At 41.6% G+C, this 12,408-nt stretch overlaps 1 protein-coding gene across 1 annotated transcript; it reads right to left on the bottom strand.

Moving 5' to 3' along the window:
* Positions 1–3,185: 3,185 nt before the first annotated feature.
* On the bottom strand, positions 3,186–11,520 carry chrna4b (cholinergic receptor, nicotinic, alpha 4b). The gene is made up of 6 exons (XM_037480735.2): positions 11,139–11,520; positions 8,763–8,914; positions 7,078–7,122; positions 6,874–6,983; positions 4,350–5,775; positions 3,186–3,638 (listed from the first exon to the last, which is right to left on the bottom strand). Exons 1-6 carry the CDS (start codon positions 11,188–11,190, stop codon positions 3,513–3,515), a joined length of 1,911 nt encoding a protein of 636 aa, XP_037336632.2. The 5' UTR covers positions 11,191–11,520; the 3' UTR covers positions 3,186–3,512.
* Between the last annotated feature and the right edge of the window lie 888 nt (positions 11,521–12,408).

Raw genomic sequence — 12,408 nt, 5'->3', positions numbered from 1 at the left:
ACATACCTCTATCCTCAAAAACACAAACAACAGTGCCCCTTTTTTTCAATTTCTACATGGATCATTACTTTTTTACATTTTGCTTTTAACATTGTACAACAGTAGAGTAAATAGCCATCATCATGTACACATCCTCTAAAATGAATCTTCCGAGAAGTCCGATCTCAGCAATATGTGAGAGTTTCCCAGTTCTCAGCAAGTGACTCTGCTACAAGCCGAAAACCCTCCACTCCATGAATGACCTCCGCCTGGCAGACGAGCTGAATGAGTTCTACTGCAGATTTAATAGACAATGTACTGACTCCATCCCCCCACAACTCCACCAACCTGTCAAAGACAATGATGGCTTCTACACGGCCATCATGGAGTCCATCCTCTGCTCCTCCATCACCGTGTGGTACGCTGCAGCCACAGCCAAGGTCAACAACAGGCTGCAGCGTGTCATCCGCTCTGCAGAGAGGTTGATTGGCTGCAATCTGCAGTCTCTCCAGGACTTGTTCACGTCCAGGACTTTGACGCGGGCCAGAAAGATTGTAGCCGACCCCTCTCACCCCGGACATAAACTGTTTGTGCCCCTTCCATCCGGGGAATGGATGGAAGGGGCAATGAGGCTGAGGTCCATCAGGACCAAGACCTCCGTCACACTAACAGTTTCTTCCCGTCGCCAGTCGGGCTCATCAACAGAGCCCGGGGCCCCCCCTGACTGACTCTGTCATCCCTCTCCACCGGTCACTCCCTTCACACTCCACATGCACATACAACTGTCACTTGTCACTTTCACATACAGCACTTTATTTTGAACGTTTATTTTAAACTCCTTCCTAATCATTTATTCTATTTTCCCCTAGCCCACAGCCTTATATTTTATTTTATACCTTGTCAAATTGTAAATGTGTAAATTGAAGATGCCATTTTCTTGCACTATGTTGTCTTATCTGTCTTGTTGTCCATTGTCTTAATGTCTGATGTTATGCACCAACTGCCAAGTCAAACTCCTTGTATGTCTGACATATTTTGGTAATAAATGTTTCCTGATTCCTGATGTGTATAGACATACTATTATACATACAATACTTACATCCATAACTATATCAGGAAACAGGGAGCAGCATTATAGTCAGGTTCCTCACGTGCCACTCATCTATTAAATGAAAGTCTCCTTGTCTAGATGAATTATCTAAGTACAGGCATATTATCTGCAATAATTGAAACTTGCCTTGACGGTCTGTTTTTCATCCAAGTGAATTTAACACAATAACATTTAGCTGTAATATCTTTCCTTACTTGCGTGGCATTTTGCTGAGCTTTCTTAAGGGCAGCCGATACGGAGGACCTTTACGGAGCTCTATCACGTGACGTGCACATTTGTAATTTGCCCGAGTACAATAGAATAAAAATACCAGAATTTGAAATATGAAATGCCTGCTGAAAAGACATGCCTTATCATATAATGGAAATATAACGTTTAATCTAAAGACCAACTCTTGTTTATTGTGTTTCCAGAGAAAATGGAAAGAAATATTCATTTATATATGAAACTTTGCATGCACACAAAAGAATAACAGAAGCTAATCTTTTTGCAGTTGCAGAAAAGCTATGTATTTTAGACCATCATCTTCTGCAAATTATGTGTTGGATTTAATAAGTAATAATAATATACAGCTCCGCTTAAAGTGCTGTCTTTCCATATTGTGCTTGATTGCAATTTTCCCTTGTGGGTTTTCACATAATAATCAATGGTTGGTCCCGTGCCATTGGAAATATAATAGTTTATTGGCAGAGGTTAAGATGAAGGACATTCAGGTATAACGTTACATGCATTTAAACCTAATGCAATCAGGGATGTTACTGAGTTGGAGCAGCAGGGTGCAGGTGTACTGGATTTGATGAGAGTATAGATGACATGGCAATTTTGAGCATCACCTTCAAAGACATCCCCACTTCTATGATAATCGGCAACAGTTTTGGGTTAAAATTCAGTACAAATGTTGTATTTTCGCAAAAAACATGTTTATTTGAATATTTGAACATTTCTGCATGATGAGGCCCCTAATTTGCAATTAAGAAATGCAAAGACTCTTGTGGTGTCAATGCGCTCAGATGAATTCTTGTGTGATGATGTGAGTCTCCACATCAGCCACGTGTCTGTCTGAAAGTTGATTTCACTATAAAATGACCTGTTGGGACCTCTCGGATAATCCCAGCCTCATAAAACTTTACATTCACACATTAGAGACCATTGACATTCAGATGACTTTTGGATTTCCTAGGAATATTGACAATAAGGGAGTTTCACAGAAGAGGACAGGAGCACTTGACATTCAATTGCAGAAAGATGGAATTCTCACAGAAGTCTTTCAAATATCAAAACCTGTTGAAATTCCAAATTACAGCATGTTTTTTCTGTGCTGTTCCTCATGGTCTTACTGCTAACTTTTAACAATTGCAGATATTGAAAAGCAATTAAGCAAAGCAGCAAGTCATGCACAATCTATATTAACATAGAAAAAAAAAGTTTGAAGCCTTTCCGCAATAAGGTCAGCCTCATGTAATAATAACAATAAAAAATAACTTTTTTTTGTATGGTAGCGGGTGAAGCACATTTTTATTGTCGAAGTATAACACCTTGGCAAATGGTATCCTATCCTAGTGGCGTATTCTGTTTTAAGATTCCCCATCAACGCGTTTCTGCTTGCTGGCATCGCTCTGTGTTTCTCTTTTCACCATCAGCCTGCCTCTCCTTTCACTGTCCCCCACTGCCTGAAACCTCCAACCTATCAAGAACAGCTTTTTTAAAGCATTTCGAAAGCAATACAATTTCTTCCCTTGACACGAATGTGTTGCATGGTACACTTTGCAGAATGCAGTGTGGAGGCTGGTTTTCTTTAATCCAGATACAAATCTAAAAATAATGTGGTATTCTTCTATTGACATTCATCTTATTATGGTGTTGAAAGGCATGCTCAAAAAAATAAATAGTAGGAAAAAAACATCAAACCAGACTACTCATTTAACTCACACTTTAAATTTTACTTCTTTAGGTTGAGGGGAAGGAAGGGCTATTCATGACTAGAAGGAATGACTTTAAATCCCTCCTTTTTAACAAATTGCCGTGCTAGCAACAAAATAAATATTCAATGATGTGTTTATTTTTCTGCTCGGACTAGGACATCACTGTATTTTATTATTTTCTTCGTTTTTCTGCAGTTGTATGTATGTCAAACTCTATTCCTCATAAAGGTGACAATGGGAGCTATACAGCTCAATGTCGAAGTGCAGTGGTGGGGAAGGACTGTTGGCCTTTTGCCCTCATAAAGAATTCATAAGGTGAGTAGAATCAATGAGAGATATTTCATCCTGTTTCTCCGTGGGTAGCCTTCTGATAACCAAGACCAAGGTGTTTCATTTGTAAACTGTAAAAATAAAATACCATACCGTTTTTCTTTTAATAGGTAAGATAGTTTGTTACCTAGCCCAAGTGTCCGTGGACTCTGCCCTTTAATAATGAGATTCTAGATCATTCCAGCCAACCAAGGAGGAAGAAAGAGTCCCACAGATCCCAGTATACACACCAGTACAAACATCCAGAGGAATATCCTGTCAATGACCATGGCCACATACTTCCAGTCCTCTTTTACCTAGCAGAAGAGACACAGAAGAGAGGGACCTATCAGAAATTTACACTGCCTTACTTTTTCTTCTTTTTCCTCTTAGTTTTCACCCTTCATTGGTTTCCCATGAATGTCTGTTTTTTTCATTATAAGGTCACTATTGCCTGAATGTCAACTCTTGCTCCTCTCTCTCATGAAATATTCAAGGTCAAATTGCCCAAAGACGGGCTTTTCTGACGGGAGAAAGCACATTGTGGTTTTGACAATGACCAATGTCAATGCAATAACTTCTTTCATTTTAGAATAATTGTATACTAAATACAACTATTGTATTATTAATTGTATTTCCAAACTCGCTCCCAGAAACAACTTTCCTTATTTTGCAAGCTATCAACACTGAATCAGTCATGGCAAGCTTCTTGTTTTCCTTCTGGTTTATCAAAATGCATTTTCACTGAAGCGATTAACAGGGAAATAATGGCACAAAAACAAGTTGTAGTAGGAACATCCACAATTGGCTTCGACATTGGGAATTTTGATTGGATATTTATATTTTTCCCTTAAAAATAGCAGCTCAAATTCCTGTTGACTGCGTGTGGGATTGTACTTGTATACAACATCATTTAAACTGCCAAACTCATTGAAGCCATACTGAGTTGTCAAATGGAGATTTAAAAACTATTATGTCATTTATCAAGGTTTTACTGATTATTTAAATGAATTCATGCTTCAACTCACTGAGAAATCGGCATCCTCTGCCCGGAGATGATCGGCGACGTACTGAACTCCCTCTATGGCTCGTTGCACGGCTGGGGAAATAGTTGAAATAACGACGTCTTGTTGGGTACTCGCGTCCTTCGTTGACTCGGCCGTGATGCTTGCTGCAGGGTAATTTGTAAGGGCTTGTTTCTTCGCCCCCATGGGCGCAGGCCCTTCCCCGTGCAGGCAGCAGTACTGGAAGCTGCGGGAGCGACACCGGTGCCCGGCTCTCTGAGAAAGCTCCCCCTGTGGGTCAAACATCTGCTCTGCGCTGAGGGAGCGTCCATTTGGGGCCATTGAATTTCGCTCCTCCTTGGAAAAGCTGCGGAGTGGACCCAGCGGGAGAGCTGGGGGCAGGGATAACTGCGAAGAAGATGAAGCATCGGAACTGCGCCCGCGTGGGGTTTGCTGCTCAGACAGAGCGGAATAGCGACCGGATGTGGTGCGGCAGAAGATGTTGGCCTTCAGTAGGTGATCCTCCTCCTTGCAGCCCTCAGGAGGGGAGGACGGTGGACCGGGCGAGCAGACGTGGATGCTTGGACTCTCGCAGGGAGTCTTTGGGAGTGCATTCTCCGCCTGGCACATCTGTCTCAGTCCCGTCTCCAGCCCTGTCCAATAGGCCAGCGAGTTGCCCGTGGCAGATATGGCGGTTGGGCGGTGCATCATCTCGATGAGCTTCTTGCAGTGCTGCTTGGCTGTGCCCGGCGGACGCTTCATGAAGAGGACTCGCGGCACCATGTCCAGGAAGACTCTCCGCACCCAGTGGGGCATGCTGTGGGTCTGTGGCGACCGATGGTGCACGTTCAAAACAAAGACGGTAATCACGATGGAGAGGGTGACGAAGACCATGGTGAACAGCAGGTATTCCCCAATGAGAGGAATCACCAGCGACGTAGACGGTATGATCTCAGTGATCAGAAGGAGGAATACCGTTAGGGACAGTAGCACCGAGATGCACAGGGTGATCTTCTCTCCGCATTGCGACGGCAAATAAAACACCAGCACGGTCAAACAGGAGATAAGGAGGCAGGGGATGATGAGGTTGATGGTGTAGAACAACGGAAGCCTCCGGATGATGAAGTAGTAGGTGATGTCCGAGTAGATCTCTGCGCAGCACTCGTACTTTTTGGTGTTGTACTTGCCCACTGCGTTAATAATGACCCACTCGCCGCTCTCCCAGTAGTCCATCTGGTCCACGTCGCTGGCCATGCTGATGAGATCGATCTTGGCGCGGTCATAAGTCCACGAGCCAAACTTCATCTTGCAGCTCTGCTGGTCAAAGGGGAAGAAGGTGACATCTATGCTGCACGAGGACTTGTAGATGGCCGGTGGCATCCACTTTATCCGACCGTCGTGGAACAGATGTGCCTTCGTGAGGTGAGTCACCGCAAAGTCGCCATCAGCGCTGTGCGTAGGAAAACGAGGTATGAGAGGGGTCAAATGTAATCAAGGGTTGTCTTATCAATAGTCCACATTTCATTGTGTTTCAACAATGTCTTAGTTTGGTCATTGGGTCGGTTGCAAAATGCTGGTGAAATGACCTTGTTTAAGCACTAACTAAATTTCACCTGTAACTTGGCACGCTCAATTTCAGCAAAATGTCACCACAATGAGCTGCTTTTGGTGCCAGAGAAGAGATTAAGTGATCTGGAAAACTGTCCCATTCTCATCTGTCATATCCGGCCTCTATAATGTGATCAATCTTTGTTTAAATCCTTCCATAATTCGAGCCTTCAATTACACACTTGAATCCCTCCCATTACTTCCTACTTCAGCACATCATCTGACCTAGTTATCTGTCCACCTTGTTTCAATTAGCTTGAGTACACATTGAAGTGCCTATCAGTCACTTTGTGCTGCCTTTCCTCTGCTGTATCTGTCCATCACAGCCGTCTGGATTTCTACAATGTTTCCCTTTAGTCTGCTTCACTTTTACATTAAAGGTAACTTACGTCAAACATTTTGCTGTAGTCCTAAATTCAAGAGCTAAGAAGACACAATACCAACAACAGTCTTTTAGAAATATTATAGCAATTATTATATCCTTGAAGCTCATGTCTTTATAGAAAGCTGAGAATGTAAACATAGATGTACACATCTATGTATACATATATACATGTATATGTATACCTGTTTACCTCCCCCTTTTTTCCAGATTGAAAGCAATCTTTTGTTGAGGTCCTTTGAAACACATCCATTACATTTCATCTTCTAATTACAATGCTAATGTATTGCTTTGCACGATGTACCGAGCTGTGTTTGTACCCACATCCATTAAGGCTGAACTTGTTCCCATTTATTTTAGCTAAATTACTTTACAGCATCAGCACAGCAAGACAGCTGAATCTTCAAGTGTTCCCTTCAGTCATACCTTCTGTTGAAATTAAATCAAAGGGAATATTGGCCACTGTGGGATCAGTTGTGTGTTGAATGTGACAACATTTAACATCTCAGAGTCTCTCACAGTTTCTTTGCATGAAAACGTATTGACAGAGATCCTCACTTGTTGTAGAGGACAATGTCGGGCCTCCAGATGATCTCTGAGGGTATTCGTATGGAGGAGACGTTTTCGTATTCCTCCGGGTTCCAGCGAAGTTTGTAATCGTTCCATTCCTGCGGTAAAACGTCAATATATTTTATACAATGCAGTTTTATATTGGACTGTATTTTTAGCATGTGTTTTATCTCTATATTTATTATGACATACTTGCTTGACCCAGACGTTTGTGGTCATCATTTGGTTCTTCTCATCCTTATGTCATGTAAATAGGAGAGAACATTTTTTTATTTCAATGTCAATCTGGACATCATCTTCACAGTGGTATGATTCATTATTTTTTAGTTTTTTTTATTTATTTCAAAGCTGCTTTCAAAATCGATCAACATACCATCTATTTATACAGTACAAGTATCAAGAAAAAGGTAATATTTCGTGCTTGTCTGCTTGTGCTGGCAAGCTGCTATCTCCAGCTCTCTCCTATAGCAACATCTGAGACACAGCAGATCACCTAATTGTGCAAAAAACCCAGAGAATCTTCCCTCGTAGCCAAGCAGGCTCCTGGTATTCTACCGTATGCTGAAGCTGCACCAGGGAACTTGACAGTTAGATGCCTTATCATTTTTTTTTTACAGAAACCCTACATCACAACTTGTTTCTGTAATGCAAAGAAAAAAGAAAAAAGCACAAGAGAATGAATATGACATTACATTACATGTCATTTATCCAAAGCTACTTACAATAAGTGCATTTCAACCATAAGGATAGAAATCCAGAAGAGAAGTTGTTGTTGAAACCAGCTGTGTCTGGATTCGGATATTTACTGCCATCAATAGCATACTTGACAACTGAATTTAATTTGTGAAAATAATTCTCTTCTGTTGTTGGTTTAATTTCCGCTGATAAGTGATCTGTATATTTAGATTCCTCTTGTTGTGGTGTAGCTTTGAGCTGGTGGCTAGTGTGACCATGATGTTTTATATTATATACAGTATATTATACTATATTTGTATTATATATAGAGAGTGGTATTGAAACTGGACACAAATGCATCAGACCAACATTCATAATAACAAATCATCCTTTGCAGGGCCACGTATCAGCCTGTGACCTGGCATTGGTTTTCCACAGTGGACATTTGGTGCTTTTTTTCAACAAGTTAAGATGCAGGAGGGGAGTTGTGGTCATGTTTGTAAGTTAGATAAGAAGGAGAAGGTCTTTGGATCTCGTCTGTAGCTTGGTGCTGTCGGGCTGTGGTAACCCTCTACCTAAGAGACCCGATAAGCATTTAGCATTTTATGTTTCTGCAGACCGTGTGAACATTTTTTATGCGTTTGCTCAGAAGAAGCGAGGTAGTGCCACAGGGAAAGGGAGGTTGTATAATTAGCGACTGTCATTATAATTTCCTAATGATAATAATAAGTGTACTAATACAAAAATAACCACTGATGGTGGTGGATGGACACAGGACCTTCACCAAACTAAACATTGAGTCATGTACTACCTTTACGTAGATTGTTGCATAACATTACATAAGAAAGTCTGATACAAAGTTACGTTACATTTTATTTTATTATTGGTTACCGAAGCTAGGATCTTTTTTCCAACCTTACAGAGTAGTTTAGTTGCATACAAAAATTGTTCAATTATTCAAAATGTTAACCATGTGGCTTTGTGTGTTTCTGCAAGCGTTATTTTTGGTTCAGAAATCTCGAGAATCATTTGGTTTGTGTTTTTTCAGAGAACAGCACAGGGCTGGTGATAAATTGAGCAGATATGTGTGCTGTAGCAAAGAAAAAACACAAAAGAAAGCAATGTATTCCAGTTGGACTGTATTATGGATATCTGGGGTCAGCTACTGGTGAAACGGAACAATGCTGTGAGCTACTACCCACCACATCAATGAGCTGGGCAATAGACAGCCCAAAGTGGACTAGCACAGTGTCTGAAGTGTTTTCCACCGGCCGGGAGAGCTTATTGTAACGTGCAAACAGATCCTGGAGCAGCCTCTCTTCGGCGTGGGCACGAGGTCGAACCTGGAAACAAACTGGGGGAGGGAGGAAGAGATCAGAAACATTATTAAAGCTTGGATCAATGACCCTTTTTTGCGTCATATGTCATTAAATGTCTTTATAGAACTTTAAAAGAACACATGTGGTTAAAACTGCACATAATTGCAGCTCCTTTGTGCTCATTTATGACAGTGGCCTTTATTTGTTTCTCTTTCCACTCTTTGAAAATAGATTTAAAATAGAACTATTTAAGATACACAATAGTAATACTGAATAAATTCTCCACAATACATTCATTTTTAATGGATTTAACTGATCCATCCTTTCATGAAGAACCCAATGTACAGAGTCTAATCTAAAAAGAGGGTGACCTCTATTATACAGGTGGCATTTGGTTACAAGAGACTGTATCTCAATGATGGGAAGAAAAAAAGCGGAAACATGAATCAGAGTCTGAGGACATCCATCCAGCGTCCCTGAACAGACGTGCTGATGGAGCGCTCAGTTGAGACGTCTCATCCCCCCCCCCCTCTCTGCCGCGGTATCTCTACGCCGCGGCCGCTCTGATGGAGCAACTCCACCCGCACCGCCTCCACCCGCACTGCCCGCGCTGAGGATGACCCAAAAAGGTCTCTGAACAAAGGGACGGAGATTGTCCTGATACAATGTCCTGTTTTCCATACCTTTTTTAAAATATTTAATCAGGAATTTTTATATTATGGATATAGCAACGCTGTATTTTATTGGGACACAAATTCATCATAGGCTGAGATTTTGTTTCTCCAGCCTCACTGATATTTATTCCTGGCCCATCCGCATTTATCAATGTCTTACTTGTATGTGATGCAGTGTGTTGTATATATTGGTTTCTTCTTATTGAACAAAACATACATTTCTAGTGGAAGTGGGGGCAGTACTATCTTCCGATCTATCTAGAGAAATGATGATTGTCTTCTTGAAATAAGGACACAGATGTTGTTGTCATGGTGCCGTTCTCCTCCACACTCAATCAAAGCTGAAGGGCTGTCCTTCAGCCCGAAACCCAGCAATCTCTGTTTTTATAAAGCTTGAATAAATCATTCTTTATTAAATTGATCAAGTGTATTTTTCCAACAGCATTTTACTTCCCCTACTACATAAATGTGTTCAACATGTCTAGATTGTAAACAACATTGAAATGTCTGAAAGAAACCTACACAGGTACAACTTGTTTCATCCTGTCACCTCGGAGCGATATCTGTTCAATGCAGATGGTATTAAATAAATAGTGAAACTCCAAAGCAGCGTCCCTACTAATGGGTTTCGACGGGGGAGCTTGCATGGCGCCATGACTTTGGCAATGTGTGGGTCAGAGCAGTGATGTGTGCAGGAGAAAGTAAGTAACTGTTAGATGAATTTACTTCCGTACAATGGGCTTTACTTGGACACAGAACGTGAGGTAACCAGGTACTAAGAAAGGAGAAACCTGAACCCTTTCTCCCTGCTGCCTTCAATATACTTACTCAAATGTCTCTTGTCCTATTTCTGTTAGAGTATCCCGTTCAGTGGAGACAATCGTAATGTATTATGTAAATCGCCTAGAAAATATAATTTAAAAAAAGCTAATTTCCAAATATACCATTATTTAAAATTTGACATGCCAAACCAAATCTGCTTATTTATCTAGACGCTTCATGACATCCAGGTCTGTCCTCTATTGATCAATGAACTCTTGCGAGCAATGCAAATATTAGTTTCTATACAAGTGATATAAATGAGTCCTGCTCAGACAAAGATTTGCTGCCAGGTAACTAAGCAACGGAGGCAGTTTCTACCTCCTCGTCCAATAAAGCAACAAAGTTTTTGTGTATTGAAGGTTTTGTCAGGGATTACGTTTGTCAGAAATCCTCCCCTTTCTAATGCAATACTTGGAGTGAAGCTTCAAGGACCGTAGGGAGGGCGACTGAAATAAAAGTTTGCTGCCTTTAAAAAAATATCCTCCTTGGACCCTTCACAATAAATGCAATACCTTCACATCGTAAAATTTCATGGCGCGACCAAAACTAAACCTTACCAACTCAAATAAAAAGTGGATTGGGCATCAACTTGACACATTAACAAAAAAAACTAATTGTGACCAATGCTCTTTCAAAAAATATAGACCAGCCTCCCTTGAGCATATATTTCAAATACACAACTCTCTCTCTTTCTTGATACCCAATCATCCCCAATCCCTTACAGTAATACACATAATAATGTGATGTGAAGCAACTGATTTACCTTGTGAAGGAAGAGTGATGAAAAGTACGCTAAGACATTTGTAGAAATCCATTTCGAACTCCCTCACAATTTCCGCTTGATGTCAGTCCCGATGGTGAGTTATGTGGCGCTCGTCAGGGGGGTTCAGGTTAGGTACATCAGCAAGATGGAGAGGTCATGTCGGTCTGTGTCAGCCCTGGGCCTGGCGGTCCTCCATGTGTCCATCTCTTCCGTTGGTCTTGTGTCCTTTCTGTGTCCAAGTGTCCAGTCTGAAGGAGGCCCAGACCTGTAGCTCAGACCCCTTCATCCAACACTTGAACGTCCCTCCTCACTCCGCTGGAATCCTTCATCCAAGTGTGCCTCCTCCCTCTCTTTTCCACCCTCCCTGTCTCCATTACTCCCTCCCTCGGCTCTCATCTCTCCGCCTCCTCGCCTCATCTCCCTCTCTCTCTCTCTCTCTCTCACACACACACTCACATTCACCTCATTTCTCTCCTTGCATTCTCTTTATTTGCTTTTCTCCCAGTTACACTTTCTGTCTCACCTCAAGTTCGGAAGTTAGTTTTTTTGCCATGAAAAACAGGGAACTTTTTTTCTGTCTGTTTGTGTGTGTGTGAGAGAAAGGGAAATATAGAATATATACTGTATCTGTTGATACCTTTCTTACCAGTCTACAGTATGCATAAGCAGTGTGTGTGTGTGTGTGTGTGTGTGTGTGTGTGTGTGTGTGTGTGTGTGTGTGTGTGTGTGTGTGTGTGTGCAGCCCATCGATGCCTGTCAAAAAGTGTCTGTGAGTCATAGCAACTCTGGATACTCTTCAGTCTCCTCAGGGCCCCATTTTCCAGGAGAGTTTAATCTTTTACCCTCACCCCTCCTTTTATCTTAGCCCCCCCGCTTTCTTATTTAAACACCTTTGACCCTCATCTTCTTGTCAGACAGAGATTTTGTCGTTCTCTCTGTGCTCTCCTGACAGTCTGCCGCGCTCAGTCTATTGAGACGGTTGCACTTGCTTTAGGTGTGTTTTCATTTACTGCATCCATTTTACTTTTTCCCCCCAGCAATGCCGACATGTCGTGCTTCCATAACACAATCGTGAGAGAAAATAACCAGAGACATTCAAATGAAACCTTGACTCAAGAGTCATGTTTACATGAGATGAAGAAGGCCAACTTTTGACTGTTACATGATAGAGTGCAACAAAGGAGGTCTGGGAGGAGATATATTTTGCCACTGTAGATGGGTTTGTCAAATGTGCTTTTTTTTCAATACACTATGAGCCCACAGAGATGAA

Source organism: Pungitius pungitius, chromosome 1 (genome assembly GCF_949316345.1).
Source record: "Pungitius pungitius chromosome 1, fPunPun2.1, whole genome shotgun sequence".
NCBI lineage: Eukaryota > Metazoa > Chordata > Actinopteri > Perciformes > Gasterosteidae > Pungitius > Pungitius pungitius.
The sequence above is the reverse complement of the archived record's forward strand: the minus strand, read 5'-3'. Positions and strand labels throughout refer to the sequence as shown.